The sequence below is a fragment of the Budorcas taxicolor genome, chromosome 7 (assembly GCF_023091745.1).
Source record: "Budorcas taxicolor isolate Tak-1 chromosome 7, Takin1.1, whole genome shotgun sequence".
NCBI classification, from domain to species: domain Eukaryota; kingdom Metazoa; phylum Chordata; class Mammalia; order Artiodactyla; family Bovidae; genus Budorcas; species Budorcas taxicolor.
The window spans coordinates 94352738-94369935 of record NC_068916.1 but is presented as its reverse complement, the minus strand read 5'-3'; the positions used below and the strand labels follow the sequence as shown (position 1 = coordinate 94369935).

Genomic DNA, 17198 nt, shown 5'->3' with positions numbered 1-17198 from the left:
GCCATAGCTTTGACTATACAGACCTTCGTTGACAAAGTGATGCCTCCATTTTTTAATACACTGTCTAGGTTTCTCATAGCTTTTCTTACAAGAACGAAGTGAAGTGAAAATTGTTCAGTCATGTCCAACTTTTTGAGACCCCATGGACAATAATCCATGGAATTCTCCAGGCCAGAATACTGGAGTGGGCAGCCTTTCCCTTCTCCAGGGGATCTTCCCAACTCAGGGATCGAATCCAGGTCTTCTCATTGCAGGTGGATTCTTTACCAGCTGAGCCACAAGGGAAGCCCAACAGTACTGGAGTAGGTAGCCTTTCCCTTCTCCAGGGGATCTTCCCGACACAGGAATTGAACTGGGGTCTCCTGCACTGCAGGTGGATTCTTTACCAACTGAGCTATCAAGGAAGTCCACCCAAGAACCAGGCATCTTTGAATTTCATGGCTGCAGTCACTGTCCACAGTGATTTTGGAAACCAGGAAAATAAAGTCTGTCACTGTTTCCACTTCACAGCAAACAGAAGGGGGGAAGTGAAGGCAGTGACAACAACAACCATTTCACAAGATTGAAACTATTCTTGATTTAAACTAAAGTTCTAACTGTGCTTCTAAGAAACAGCTAAAGAGCCAGTCTGACAAATGACTAATTTCTGTGACTGGGGCTTCCACTTACCACTCCTCCAAAATACTTTCCTATGTAGAAGTCATCGAGGCTGTGCAGCTCCAGGTAGGTGGCTCCTAGCTCTTTAGCAAGCTGGATCCCTTCCGTCGTACTGACGCAGCTCCCTCTGTCTGAGGTGCACAGCGGGCACGTGCAGGGTAATTCTTCTGAGAAAACGAACATGACGAACAAAGTGTTTTGAAATTAAACACACACACACACATGTGCACAGACCACCTGGACATTAAACAACAAATTAAGAGCTCACACCAGAATCACAGTTCAAGGCCACTTCATATAGTCACTGTCCACTAGACTCTGAATGAGAAGTGTCAATGATAACTGCAAGGTCCTTAAAATAAATAAGCTTTAAATGGAAGAACAACGAACAAAATCTTATAAAGTACATGAATTTTTAAATAAATGAATGAATACTATCAAGGCTATTACAGTAACTAAAATGCCAGGCCTGCTTCCTTTTATACAACTTCAACCATGAAAACAATGGGCTGGCATTTTTTGTTGTTGTTGTAATAACCTTTAAATACATTCACTAAGTTTGGGCTTCCCTGGTGGCTCAGAGGTTAAAAGCATCTGCCTCAATGCAGGAGACCTGGGTTTGATCCCTGGGTCGGGAAGATCCCCTGGAGAAGGAAATGGCAACCCACTCTAGTATTCTTGCCTGGAGAATCCCATGGATGGAGGAGCCTGGTGGGCTACAGTCCACGGGGTTGCAAAGAGTTGGACACGACTGAGCAACTTCACTCACTCAAGTTTGAATACATCTTTTACTTTAATAGAATCCTCAATTTGACCTCAATCCTGAAGGCTGCAAAATTGTCAGTCATTCCAAATTTCATATGAAGTACATTCCTATTAATCCAGACATTTCAATGGCTGAACTCTAAAGCATTTAACTGCAGTGACCAAATTCAATCACTTTTCATCTTTTGCTCCAAGATCATAAAACTAAAAACTGAAGGCATAAATTACTCAAGATGTGAACTGCCCCAAGAATCACGTACAGACCTATGGCTGGGAAGGTGGTAAACCAACCTGTCTGTCAGACTCTGCCTTAACATGGCTAATCATGTATGTTCAACTCCATATTTGCTGGCCAGCTCTGTTCTGTTTCATGCTACACTTCAGATATGTCATTGTTCAAAAAGCAGCCAAGACCATTTCCAAGAAATCACACTGTTGTGGGCTGGCTTCCCTGAGAAACATACGCTGACATGGAGACACCATGTGGAGGAGGCTTTCTGGGGGGTGATCTTGGAAACAGATCTTCTCAGGGGTGCAGGAAGCTGCACTCCACAGAGAGAACTCGAACTGCAATGTTGTTCAACAGACACTTCAGTTACTGGACAGGAGACTCTGGAGCTTAGATGGCCCTTGAGAGGGGTTCCCCACACAAAGCTGTGTTTCTGTATCCCTAAATCAGCCAGTAAGTAGAGGAGGGTTGCCTTGTGGAGGGAGCAAAACCTTGCGCAAGCAGCTTGTATCAGCAGAGGGTAATGCCTGGAAAGGGACTCAGCTGTGACCCCCAGGGGCCAAAAGACCTGGTAACTGAAAGTACAGTGGTCCTGACAGGGCATTTAGGCTGCTCCCCCCATCCCCACAGCACACACAACAAGCGTCCTACCAATGAACAGTGCAGAAAGGGGGCATCTATATGAACACAGGGCATGCATACCAAGGATAATCAGTGCCAGGTGCATACGTAATACCCATGTGCACACATACACCTAAGAATTAGATAATTTCAATTCACTGAAAGCATTCTGAGCTCGGAAACCATGCATTCACATCCTCATTTTGCAGAGGAGGAAACTGAAGCTCCGAAAGGTTGTGACATGTCTAAGTCTCCTTGTGTTTTAGAGATAGAGAAACAATAATAAAACTGTTACTTGCTACACCTGATAAAGAGCCATGAAAAGATAAGTTAAAAATTTAGTTTGCATAAAAATGCCATGATTTAAAAATGAAGCTTGGTTTCGCTAAAGTATGCCATAAATAATAAGTCTAGTTTGAATTTTTGCACTTATTTTTTTTCTAAGATCATATTAGGTTCAGAGCAAATAAAGTTATCATACACAAGTTAGCCTATCTTGAAAAAGAACACACTGGCATTTCACATTCTTTACAAAGCTATCACAAACAAGGCCTTTGACTCTCTGAAGACAGAGATCTTCTCATGTCTACAAAGCTCTCCTTATATTGATGGAATGGGGTGGGTAGGCAAATCATCTTATTAAACATTATTTCGGGACAAAAATAAAATCAGTACCATTTTGAGTGAACAATTAGTGAGCATAATGTAAAATAACTGTGAGGCAACAATCTTGGTTTGAGGGAAAAATCCACTTACTGTCAGGCCTAACCCAGCTGAGTGGGGTTTTCCATCATGTGTAGCCACAAGCATCTTACCAACCTAGAAAGTGTCTCCTAATGTCCAATCGTTACATCTCCTCTATGTCACAGAAGACATTGCTTTTTGTTCACTTGCACCCAAATGGAAAAAATGTCTAGCCACTACATATTAGGTAGGAGAATAAGCAAAATGTTTATGAATTAAATAAACCAACATTGAGCATTTCATCAGTAACAATCAGGAGACCCCAAATAATGTTAAACTGCAGTGCCTTCTTCAGGACTCACTCCTACTGAGCCTTCCTCAAGAGTCCTGGAACTCTGGGAATCAGTGTTACATTTCCAGTTAACACTGCAGTCTTTTCTCTCCCCTTATATATTATCTTTCAAGGTATTACCACAAAATGTTTAATTTTTCAAAGCAAACACAATGTAACTCTGGAATTAAGATGAACGGCATCTCTTTCAAGAGTGGCTTTGAGAACCGATATGGCAACCCACTCCAGGACTCTCGCCTGGAAAATTCTATGGACGGAGGAGCCTGGTAAGCTACAGTCCATGGGGTCGCAGAGTTGTACACCACTAAGTGACTTCACTTTCACTTTCTTTCAGGGGGATGCTTACAATGTTGCCAGTGCTTGGGAGTATTGGAAATCTTTCTAGGAATTCCAGCCTAGCAATGTACTAGGCTCTGTCAGAGCTTCAAAAAGACAAGACAGGATGCCTGCTTTCAGAAGCTTAAGGCTATGAATACACCTTTGCCAAGTTTGAGAAAAAAATTTCTACTTTAAAGACAAATTCAATATTTAATAAAAGCCAAAGATTTATTCAGAGCCAAGTACGATGAAGACACACACACACAGTCAAGCTTGTCAAAACACGTATAACAAAGCAAAGAGATGAGACTGACTGTACTTGCTGAACTTGTTCTTAAAGCAGCTGGAGAAAGGAGTTACAGAACACCCAGCACACTGGACTGCAAGGGATTTCAGGAGGCAGGAATATTCCAGGAAGGAGGAACAATCTGTGTCCTTGAACCAAAGAGCCAGCTTTAGCTTTGTAATTACCTTGCGATCACATTTCACATGGGAAATTAATTTCAGTTAGTGAAAATGATTTTTCACATCTGTATACATCATTCATAAAACCATTCATTCACGCATTGAATAAACGTTTTTTGAGCAGCCACCGCACCTCAAATAGCAGGGTAATAAAGATACACAGATAACTGAAACTCATCATTAACCGAGCCCAGGCAGACAACGACTGTGGACCATTATAATAAGTACTGAAATAAAGGTGTATGAAATCACCATAGGAACAGAGGAGAAATTAACTCTTCCTGGGGGATGGGGGAGGGCCTCGCAGAAGAGGGAACGATTTCCAGGGTAAGGAGAAATTCAGTATGCAGACAAGACGGGCTGTGCAGAGGGGTACTCTATATGGTACAACACGGTGCATGCGGAGGCCTGAATGTGAGAAAAGGAACACGTCACTTCCACTTTCAAGAGGACAAGCTAAGCCCACAGTGCAATCTCCTCTTCCTGCCAAACCACAGAAATCATGAAATGGGGGGTGGGATGGAAGGGAAGGAGAGAGATGGGGGGGGGGGGGGAGTGGAGAGAGAAGAGAAAAAGGGAGGTGAACCTATGGCAACACTGAAAAATTAGGGGAGAGACTCTTATAGGACCATAAACTAGGGGTCCCTGAGTGGATGCAGGTGGCGAGCACAGGACCAAAGAGGAACCTGAAGGCTCAGAGGACAGGGGCCACCTCACGCCCTGCAGCAACATGGAAGTGCTCACTGCTTCACGAAGCGGGGCGAGGAGCAGCCCAAGGGCACCCGAGTGGCCCGGGGCAGGGCAGGTCTAAGGTGAGTCTGCACATCCTTCTATACCAGGAGGATGAAGGACCCAAGAACTAACCGGAGCGAGTGTGAAGATGCAAATGGGGGGTACCTGGAGTATCAGAAAGCATAATGAGTAGACTCTGAAACATTGAATTTAAATAACCAACCCATGAATTTTTCATAATGATTTCAAAGAAAGGTGCAGGAGCAGAGAAAAGGGAGAGCTCTGCTTACGGCAGTGATAGTGAAGTGAGAGGCGTTCAGGCATGTACAACTCTTTGCGACCCCATGGACTATACAGCCCATGGGATTCTCCAGGCCAGAATACTGGAGTGGGTAGCCTCTCCCTTCTCCAGGGGAGCTTCCTGACCCAGGGATCAAACCCAGGTCTCCCATACTGCAGGTGGATTCTTTACCAGCTGAGCCACAAGGGAAACCCCACTCTACTTACAGTAGCGTGCCAACTAATAAATGAAGAAGGAATGATAGGAAATCACTATTTTGCAACCCCAGTGATCAAAACTGAAGGGATCATGCAAAATAACGGGTTTGCATTCTTATTAATAATGTCAGTGTCATGAAAGATACCCCTCCCGACCCCCTCCAAAACAAAAACAAAAACAAATGGCTAGGAAACTGGGAACTGTTCTGAATTAAGACACCAGGGAGACATGAGAACTAAACACACAGTCCTTAATTTCATACTGAATTTTTTTTAAAAAGAAAAAAATTAGAATACATGGGAAAATGTGAACATGGGTTATATTTTAAATAATAATGTAACAGGTAATAGTATGTTTCTTGAGTGATGGTTGCATTATGGTTAATAGGAAAATGGTTCTGTTCTTAGAAGAGACATGCTTAATTAATCAGGATTGAGGAAATTCCATAATGTTTACAATTTACCATTGAATGGTTCAAACAAATAAAAAAAAGTGTGTGTTTTTAATTTCTGGAGCTTACTGTCCTATTCTTGTCAAGTTCTTAGGTTTGAAATTTTGCAAATAGAAAAAAAAAAAGATGTAAGTTTCTAGAGGATTGAAAGAGTTGAGTATTATGATCTGAGATATTCTAGGATGGTTATTCTGAGAGAATCTATTTCAGAAAGAAGCCACGCAGGAAAAATTGACCAGAGGCTGATTTACCAGCAAGCCTAAGCTTCAAAGCCCTTCCTTATGGCTTGTTTCCAAAGTCCTGGGAGAAACCTGGGCCTTGGGTTCTTTCACATGACATATGCTTTTGTAAAATATGCAAAATGAGATAGTCTGTCTATGTCTGGCGAAGACACAGGCCTCCTTCCCGTCCAACTCACTTCACCTTGCATCAGGCAGCTTTGGAGTAGCTGTGGACATTTTTAGGACGCTGCGAAAGAGGAATTTAAATTTAGGTTTCGTGAGATACTATTTGCGGTCTGTAGTCACTTCCGTGTAAGTGTTTGCGAGCTGTCTCGGTACATGAACGGCCTTCAGGAACGCTTTTTCCACCCACAGTGCAGACTAGTCCAGCATCAGGACACAAAGAGGCAGAGCTGAGAGACAAGCAAACAGGACACAAACCGTGGTGCCAGCTCCAAAAAAAACCCAACTACCATTCTTTTTGCTCTACAGAAAATCTCAGAAAGGGGTTCTCATGTGAAGACTTGATCAAAGAATCTGCAGCCAAAAAATATACGAAAAGTTAGAGAAGTGTCACGTTTTTAAAAAAAAACTTTTTTTAAAATGTCTGTGGTATTTGACAGCTTTTCTGGAGTTCTAATTTCTTTGGCTTTCTTTTCACATTCTGAATAAACATTCATTTGTATACATGTATGTCTGTTATTTTGTAGTTTTTTTTTTTTTTCCTTACAAAGAACCTTTACAATTGTATAGATCTCAAATCCTACAAAATTTGGAACTGCCCATTTAGACCGAAAAGAAAGTCATTCTGACAGATAATTAAATCACTAGCATCTGAAATTCAGTAAAGATGATGAGTTTGAGGTTTATTTCAAATATAAATCAAAACAGCTTCTGAGTCAACTGGATAAGCAGAACAGGAAAGAAAGACTGCCTAGATGATTCTAGTGTGGGTGAACAGATAAGTTTGGCATTATTTCTCAAGATTGGGGAACTCAGAATGAAATTAGAATACTACTTAATACCATACACAAAGATAAACTCAAAATGGATCAAAGACCTAAATGTAAGATCAGAAACTATAAAACTCTCAGAGGAAAACACAGGCAGAACACTCGATCACATAAATCAAAGCAAGATCCTCTATGACCCACCTCCTAGAGTAATGGAAATAAAAACAAAAGTAAACAAGTGGGACCTGATTTAACTTATAAGCTTTTGCACAGCAAATGAAATGATAAGCAAGGTGAAAAGACAATCCTCAGAACGGAAGAAAATAATAGCAAATGAAACAACTGACAAAGGATTAATTTCCAAAATATACAAGCAGCTCATACAACTCAATGCCAGAAAAACAAACAACTCGATCAAAAAGTGGGCAAAAGACCTAAACAGGCATTTCTCCAAAGAAGACATACAGATGGCTAACAAACACATGAAAAGATGCTCAACGTCACTCATTATTAGAGAAATGCAAATCGCAACTACAGTGAGGGTCAGAATGGCCCTCATCAAAAAGCCTACAAATGATTAATGCTGGAGGGGTGTGGAGAAAACGAATGCTCTTGCGCTGTTGGTGGGAATATAAATTGATACAGCCACTATGGAAGATGGTACGGAGATTCTCTAAAAAACTAGCAATAAAACCACCATATGACCCAGCAATCCTAGGCATATACCCTGAGGAAACCAAAACTGAAAAAGATACATGTATCCCATTGTTCATTGCAGCACTATTTACAATAGCTAGAACATGGAAGCAACCTAGATTTCCACTGACAGATGAATGGATAAAGAGATTGTGGTACATATACACAATGGAATATTACTCAGCCATAGAAAGGAACACATTTGAGTCAGTTCTGATGAGGTGGATGAACCTGGAACCTATTACACAGAGTGAAGTTAGTCAGAAAGAGAAACATAAACATCGAACTCTAACACATATATAAGAAATCTAGAAAAATGGTACTGAAGAACTTATTTACAGGGCAACAATGGAGAAAGAGACATGGAGAATAGACTTATGGACATGGAGAGAGGAGAGGAGAGGGTGAGAAGTGGAAAGAGTAACATGGAAACTTACACTACCATATGCAAAATAGATAGCCAACGGGAATTTGCTGTATGGCTCAGGGAACTCAAACAGGGGCTCTGCATCAACCTACAGGGGTGGGATGTGGAGGGAGATGGGAGGGAGGTTCAAAAGGGGGGGATACATGTATACCTGAAGCTGATTCATGTTGAGGTTTGACAGAAAACAGCAAAATTCTGTAAAGCAATTATCCTTCAATTAAAAAAGAAAAAGAAAAAAAGACTGGGGAACTCAGTAGAAAGACAAAGGTATCTGTGGAGACATGGGTCAGGAGAGAGACTGGAGCAAGAGAGAGAGACCGGGTAATCACCATGTAGCTGCAGGGAAGTGAGGACAACAGATTAGCAGGTTCAGCTCAGAGGAAACAGCAAGAAGAGGTGAAGAAAAAGGATGGGACCCTGGGCAGCAGCCACAGGGTGGACTGATTTGGTGCATGAGTAAGAGGGGCCTCAGGGAGCCAGGAAATAAGACAGAGAATTACAACAATCAGGAAGAGAAAAAGTAGCTTTTGCTGAGTGGGGAGAGGGGTGTGTGTGAATAACTTCAAAGGGAAAATTGTTATTAGAATGTCAATTAAACTGGGCGACAGGCATATAATTGGCAGCCCTGAGTGAAAACAAACCCAGCGTCATTGCGAAAGTCAAGTTAGACTGTAGTGGACTCAAGAATGAATGGGAAGTCAGGAAGTGGACTCAGGAAGTGTGGATGACTCGTTCAAGAACTGTGACCAGCAATAAAAAGAAGATTAGGGAAGTAGAGGGGACATGGGGTCAAAGAAGGGTCAAGCCTGCTTTATTCACATCTACTAATGCTAAACACATATCTACCATGTGACCCAAAAATCCTCCCAGAAATCTACCTAACCATCATCAAAAGAATGCAGAGATAAACCCTGGTGTACTCATACAATGGGACAATACACAGCAATAAAAAGAACAAATTACAGATAAGTTCTGCATGCATGAATCTCAAAAGTATCACACAAGCCGAAATTAGTCAAACACAAGACACTGCATATTGTATAATTCCATTTGTATGAGGGTCAGGAATAGGTAAAACTAACTTAAGATGTTAGAAGTCAGAACAGCAGTTATCTCTGGGGAGGTGAAGGTGAAGTTGCTCAGTTGTGTCTGACTCTTTGCGACCCCGTGGACTGAAACCTACTAGGCTTCTCCGTCCATGGGATTCTCCAGGCAAGAATACTGGAGTGGATTGCCATTTCCTTCTCCAGGGGATCTTCCCGACCCAGGGATTGAACCCAGGTCTCCCGCATTGGAGGCAGACATTTTAACCTCTGAGCCACCCGGGAAGTCATCTCCGGGGAGGGGTGTTATTAAGTGGGTAGGGGCAAGAGAGGCTTCTGGAATGAGGCAAAAGTTCTATATATCTCGATCTGTATGAGATGGCTGTATAGACGCATACATACGTAGAAAAATGCATTAAACTGTGCTCTAAAATTAGTGAAGTCTAATGTCCTTTATTTTGCTATACTTCAATAAAAAGGAAGAAAAAAATGAATAAAAACAGAATTTTAAAGACAGTTTTACTGAGGAAATAATCCTTAAGAACTAGAAAACACCATCAATTCAAAGAGAATTCTGAGCTGACCTTGAGATAATTTGACAACAGTATGTACAGCAGCAACTACTGAAACTGAACCTAAACAATCCACCAGCTATGGAGTCACCAATACTCTCAAGGTGGTGGTGTCAATACATTCAGCTCATTCACTGCAGACCTACCTAAAAACTGAGCTCTCAACCCCACACCCTTATGGGGACAATTTATCTTTCCCAACTGAACAGTCCCTTAGATTGTCAAAAACAGTTTTCCAGGGCTCAGTGTCAGCCTAATAACTCTCCCATATCAAAAAGAACACAATGACTGACTTCTTTCACTTCAGAAAACTAAGATCGTGGCATCTGGTCCCATCACTTCATGGCAAGTAGATGGAGAAACAGTGGAAACAGTGACAGACTTTATTTTTGGGGGCTTCAAAATCACTGCAGATGGTGACTGCAGCCATGAAATTAAAAGACACTCGCTCCTTGGAAGAAAAGCTATGACCAACCTAGACAGCACATTAAAAAGCAGAGACATTACTTTGCCAACAAAGGTCCGTCTAGTCAAAGCTATGGTTTTTCCAGTGGTCATGTATGGATGTGAGAGTTGGACTATGAAGAAAGCTGAGTGCTGAAGAATTGATGCTTTTGAAGTGTGGTGTTGGAGAAGACTCTTGAGAGTCCCTTGGACTGCAAGGAGATCCAACCAGTCCGTCCTAAAGGAAATCAGTCCTGAATATTCATTGGAAGGACTGATGTTGAAGCTCAAACTCCAATACTTTGGCCATCTGATGCGAAGAACTCATTTGAAAAGACCCTGATGTTGGGAGGGATTGAAGGTGGGAGGAAAAGGGGACAACAGAGGGTGAGACGGTGGGATGGCATCATCGACTCAATGGACATGAGTCTGAGTAATCTCCAGGAGTTGGTGATGGACAGGGAGGCCTGGCGTGCTGCAGTCCATGGGGTCACAGAGTTGGACACGACTGAGCGACTGAACTGATACTGATACCTCACTTCTGTAGAAGAACAGTTTAAAAGATAACCTTGTACCCATGAGAATCACAGTAGTTTGTGATACTTATGTTTGACGTCTCATTATCATAGCCGTTGATGAAGAGATGACAGTTGGCAATTTGAACCCAATCATTTTGCTTTAAAAAAAATTACTAATCATCAATAAATAATGCTTTTCAAAATTATCATGGCACCTGCACTCTCATATAAACGAAAACTACTTACCATTTTGTCTTGTACCAACAGCAGCAATGATTACTGGAACTGAATTTAATGCTCTTTTTATCACTGGAATATAATTATCCTTCACTTCATGGAATGAAAACTTGTCGTTTACATTGTATTTGATCACAATGATGTCCGCACCTCCAATTAGATTTCGAGAGGTATACCAATCACTGTCAAAAATGTCCTAAACCAAAATGTAGAGAGCAATCTTTAGTCTGCCTATCTTCAAATTCATCATGAAATAAACTGTAATATATTAATTTTTTTGCTACATTTTAACTTTTGAATTCATTTAAAAATTATCAACAATTTTAAAGAATAAAAATGAAAAATAAATAAAAATTTATTTTTTAAAAGGTAACTCATGAAATTTAAAATGTTTGAAGTCAATCAACTCTTTAAATTTTTTTTTATATTCTTTTAGCCTGGAGAGCTATGTAGTGGTAAAACAGAACCTAGAGGATCCCTGAGACTCTGATGAAATAAGCAACCTCTTTCAACACCTGTACCTAAAAATAAGCACTTTGTTTTAAAATTATGCCATAGCTTTATCACCTATAGTTTCAAAAATGTAACACTTGCATTTTAGATACAAGAGCATCAGTGTGAGTAAGGAAGCTTCAGAGGATTTTCTGTGACCCAGTTAGTGCAGGATTGTTCAGTGTTTTGGATTATAATTACTGTGAACGCCACGGAGCTCCATGTATTATACAGACAAACTTCATATATATCTTTCGACTTTATCCGTTCTTTGGACAGTACTCCATATATATAGTGGTTTAAGGGAGGAGAATGGGGCAGGGAGAGGGTATGCTTTCATAAAAAGATGGTGTGTATTTTAAGATGTTAACATGGTAAGGAATACACTTGCAATTCATGTATTTTCCTCCTATCAATTAAAAATTCAGGTTAAACCTTTCCAGTTTTGAAAATCTTTATTCTGGACTACAGTTAATAATATTTAGGCTTCCCAGGTGGCACAGTGGTAAAAAAATCCACCAGCCAACGCAGGAGACATCAGTTTGATTCCTGGGTTGGAAAGATCCCCTGGGAAAGGAAATGGCAACTTGCTCCAGTATTCTTGTCTGGGAAATCCCATGGACAGAGCCTGGTGGGCTACAGTTCATGGGGTCCCAAAGACAGTGACGGAGCACGCACATTAATAATATTTATATTTAGAATAAAGGCCAAAAGTAACTTATTATGGACCCTATAAAGTTTTAAGGATAAAAGTTTGCACTTTGATATTTTAAAAATAATTTTTCAAAGTTATTGCGTGAACAGTGGTGTAAGAAAAATATCTGTATGTACCTTAAAACCATTGCTAAAATATGCATAAATGGCCTCCTTCTTCCATTCTGGTTAACTATTAATCATTATTTGTCCTTTCATGTGGCCTTTGGTATGTATTCCTAGGATGTAATAAAGCTAGATTAAGAAAATAGCTAGATGTGGCTGACAAGTCCAAAAAGCTGCTGGCCTATGAAAGTTCGCACTTTGAAGTATGAGTTCAAAACAGGGTTTCAATCAACTGTGACAGAGCTTTTATTCTGCTAGCAAATTCTGGAGAAGGGTCACGGCAATGCCCTTTGGCAGAGTTTCTTCTAACCAGTACACCCCATGCCCTGGCCAAGCCTCTCCCAGTTCCCTGCACCCTCACAACCTGCCGATTTCCAAAAGTATATTCAGTAACACAAATGACAGAATTTTTAGATATGAATACCTTACCCAAAGTGGGACAGACACAGCGTTTTTAGAGGAAGACTTAAAAACGAAACAGAAAAAAAAAAAGAGGCCAACCATGGGGCTACAAACAGCAAAGGCAAAACCTTGAATATCGTGGAGGATGGAAGAAGAGGGAAAAGTGGAAAGGGACACAGATCAAGAAAATGTGAAAGCTTCCCAGCAGAGCTCTAAGCTAATTTCCAAATCCCAAACCACAAAACCCATTCAGTTCCAACTGTATCTGGTATAGTATTCAAGCTCAAAGTGTGTAAGTACAACAGGGTATGGAAGTACAGTAAAGAAAGAGGACAAAGTCAGATGAGTGGGATGAACAAACGAAAGAAGTGGGAGCAATATCAAGCAGCTGTTTAACTCTGAGAAAACAAATCCAAAGTAACTGCTCTTTGCATTCCGAATGGTTCAAAATTCCAGAATACTAGAGAGTTGAAGAAGGAAAGAGGAGACACTTAAGGGAAAATATTACGAGGAAATGGGTTTTGGCTTCATTAACTCTGTGGTATTGAGGATATAAAGACTATAACTAATTTTACTTTTTAATGCAAATCAGAGCTTCAAACCCTGCACAAGAAATGTGTGCATATATTACCTCATTGCTTTTTATGGAATATTTCTGGTAAACAGGAAAAGATCTAGAAATGAAATAACAAATTTTTTTAAAAAACATGGATTTGAGAGACATACTATTAATAAATAATAAGCTACATAAAATGAATTTGAAGCTCATTTATTTAAAGTGCCAAGTATAAATGGCAAAGATCCAGAGCAGGGCAGCAGACCTACAGAAGAAACCTAGGAAAGAGGAACACAACTATCTCATTCTAACTCCAAGGAAACAACGTCACATTTCTTCAAACTATCTCAAAGAGAAAATGTTCCACTGATTTCTAGAAATACGAAGGAAATCAAATTCTCCCAACCCTCATAAATCAGTTCCAGGATTTCCTCAGGATAGTTATGCAACACAAGGCTTGGAGCCACGGTTGGGGAATGGAACTCATCTTTTAAAAGGAATCTGAATTTTTACAATGAAACAACAATTCCATTCTACTTGGTTGTGGGGCTGCAATACAGCATCTATTAATACTAAGTACTAACAAGCTGCCTCTGTGTTCTCGTGTGTAAATCTTGAATGATATGTAGGAAAACTTTACTTTTGCTTAGTGTAAGCAATACATGGCTATGTTAAAGTTGTGATAAATACTTTATTATTATCATAGCTACCACTTATTAAGTATTTATTACATACCAGTCTGGATGCTAAGAACTTTACACTATTCTCTCATTTACTCTTTGGCATAGTTCTAGCAGGGGGTGGAGGGGTGATTATTATGTTTATTTTACACACAGGGAAAATAAAGCCAAAAGAGGATGAGTGACTTTACCCAGAACACAGCCACTAAGTACCAAGGTGAGGATCTGAAATCAGGTCCTTTTGATAGCAAAACTTGTGCTCTATCTGCTTTGCTGTGTTTAATATTCTGATTCAGTACATGTCAAATACCAGCTGATGAATACAATCAACTTTCATACCTCCAACAGGCTTTTACTTACAACCTAGAGAAGAAAAGCATCTTCAACCTAGATGTCCATCAGCAGATGAATGGATAAGAAAGCTGTGGTACATATACACAATGGAGTATTACTCAGCCATTAAAAAGAATTCATTTGAATCAGTTCTGATGAGATGGATGAAACTGGAGCCGATTATACAGAGTGAAGTAAGCCAGAAAGAAAAACACCAATACAGTATACTAACACATATATATGGAATTTAGAAAGATGGCAATGACGACCCTGTATGCAAGACAGGAAAAAAGACACAGCTGTGTATAACGGACTTTTGGACTCAGAGGGAGAGGGAGAGGGTGGGATGATTTGGGAGAATGGCATTCTATCATGTATACTATCATGTCAGAATTGAATCGCCAGTCTATGTCTGACGCAGGATACAGCATGCTTGGGGCTGGTGCATGGGGATGACCCACAGAGATGTTATGGGGAGGGAGGTGGGAGGGGGGGTTCATGTTTGGGAACACATGTAAGAATTAAAGATTTTTAAATTAAAAAAATAAAAATAAAAAAAAAATAAAGAGTAGCTCTACAAACACCCTCTACTATGCCTGAAGACCATTATAACCCAGAAAGCTGTGCCTGGTTACATACAAACTCAATGCCTTAAAAAGGGCCAGAGTTAACCAAACAAAGGTGATTAGAATAATAAAACATAACAATCAAAAATCTAGACGACAAGGTTAATTTTAACTGATTTGGAAGATTTCATTTAGTACAATCCATGGGATCACAAGCACTGCTTTTTGTTAAATTATTAATAATAACATCAACAGGAGTTAACTGCTCACACAAAACAAAACAAAACAAAAAAAACAGGAAAGGTTATCCTAACATCCTAATTCAGCTTATTTTATTTCCCCTCCATTTATTTACTCTATTCACTCAATATTTGTCCAACTGAGTGTAGACCCAGTAAGTTTTTAGATTGTATGATTTTTCACAATGAAATGATCAAAGGGGAAGAAGGGTTTCATTTGTTTGCATGGACTCCAGCCAGTAAGTTCTCTACCCATGCTTCTTATGATCAGCATCATCAATGTCGTAATTAGGAGTTTAATAGCCTCCCTGTTAGACTGAAAAGGCCTGTTTTTCATTTATTTTAGTCTACTAACATAAATTTACTTTTTAGCTGAAAATTTATTTGGACAAGTGATCTTTTCTTTCTGTAATATGGAAATCCGCATAAGAAATGTTTTTACAGACATTTTATACATTTCTTTGGAAAGGTGTATCCTGTCTTTGTATAGGTGTAGCCTATAGTCCCTAATTCACTTTTCTTAAACTGTGGTTTAAATGTAAACCTCACATAAAGATAACCTCTATTTTTTTTCAGACCTTAAACCTTCTTCTGTTATAAAATATAACACTTAGCTGCAATGTAGATTCTATACTAGTAAAGACTCAGAAACTTTGAAATAAGATTACATGAAAACATTCTGGATGCTACTGTGTACTGAAAAACATTTATACCATCAGGGTGTAGATTTCTTTCTTCTTTTATCACTCAAGAATTAGATTAGCATTTATCAACTTCATTACAATTTCTTCTAATCATCGCAAATTTTAAAGCTTTTTTCAAGTCCCAAAATAGTATCAGTAATATTTCTGATTTACGGGTCAGGAAAAAGAAATGGCTAAATATATCAGGAACATCTGCACTATTAAAATTAAAAACTAATTAAAAATGTTTTCAAAGTGCTATAAGCGAGTTGTTTAAATTTAATTCTCAGTCCCTGACTTTCCCCCTCCTTTCCAGGGGTCCTATTTCTGAGCTGGCCCCCAGTGAAATGTATTTTGGCTCTGTTGAGCTTTCAGAGATCTTTATTTTTAGAACACTCATATTACTATATCCCCCACACAGGATAGGCAAGAAAAAAAAAAAAAAAAAACCACTGCTCTCTGCTGGTGAAACTTAGTGACCCGCGTCCCCTGGGGTTGGGACATTTAAGGGTCAGCTGTCTTAACCAAGAGACAACCCACAATCGTGAAACGTACGCCTAAGTGCCTCCCATTCTCACTGGGGCTTTTTTTTTTTTTTTTGCCTTCTAAGAGTGTTCTTTGATTAGGCTGGCCCCTGCCCCCTGAAACGAAGGACCAAAGACTTTCCCCAAAATGTTAAAAAAAAAGAAAAGAAAAGAAAAGAAAACTCTCCCCCGGTGACCCGGACGTTGACATTCATGAAAGGGGGGGCGGGGGGAGAAAAGAAAGAAAAGGAAAGGAAAGCTCCGTCAGCCCCCTTACCCAGACGGGACAGTCGTGGACCACCAGCTTGACGTTCCCAAACGCGCTGGCCTGATACTCGGTGAACACGGGCCGCGCAGCCGCGCCGCTCGCGCTCAGCAACAAGCTGCTCTCGTCCCCGGAGACCAGCGGGCTTCTCCCCAGGTAGGCGCGGATGAGCCCCGACGGCCGGCTGTCCTGGTGGAACGCGTCCCCCTCGTTCCCCAGCGCCACGATGTGAATGGACCTAAGGCGGCCGAGACCAGGGGGAGAAGAGGCGCGTGGTGAGCGCGGGGGGCAGCGCGCGGCGAGGACGGGCGCGCGAGAGCCCCCCGGGCCCGGGGTGGGGCGCACGGCACGCGCCGGAGCTGGAGACCAGAGCGGGCCCGCGACGCGTACGTACATGATCTCCAGTCCCCCGGGCCCGGGCGGCGGCGCGGAGAAAGGTCGGCTCCTCGCGGCCTGCGGGGGGCCAGGCGGCGGCGTGGTTTCCGCCCCCCGCCACCACCACGCGCGCCCCCCGGCAGTCAGCTCATCCCGGGCCGCGTCTCCCCCTCCTCGCGCGCCTGCAGCGCGGCGCGGCCGACGCAGAGCGGGCGGGCGAGCGAGCTCCGGGGGCCGCGTGCGCGCCGCCAGCAAGTCAGGAAGTGCCGGGGCGCATCCCGGGCGGGGGGACCCGCCGTTCCCGCTGCCGGGCCCCCGCCGCCGCCGCGGAGACTCGCCGGGCGCCGCGCTCCCCCGGCCGGGCGGCCCGCTGCCGCGCC

The 17198-nt window shown here is 41.6% G+C and overlaps 1 protein-coding gene across 1 annotated transcript in view; it reads right to left on the bottom strand.

The window, feature by feature from the left end:
* Positions 1-16966, bottom strand: part of RHOBTB3 (Rho related BTB domain containing 3) — a 61412-nt gene extending 44446 nt beyond the window's left edge. The window contains exons 1-4 of the mRNA XM_052642920.1: positions 16838-16966; positions 16456-16681; positions 10894-11080; positions 670-824 (exon numbers count right to left, since the gene is read on the bottom strand). Coding sequence (XP_052498880.1) covers positions 670-824; positions 10894-11080; positions 16456-16681; positions 16838-16839 — 570 coding nt within the window. The 5' untranslated portion in view covers positions 16840-16966. The remainder of the gene's footprint in view (positions 1-669; positions 825-10893; positions 11081-16455; positions 16682-16837) is intronic.
* Positions 16967-17198: the final 232 nt, after the last annotated feature.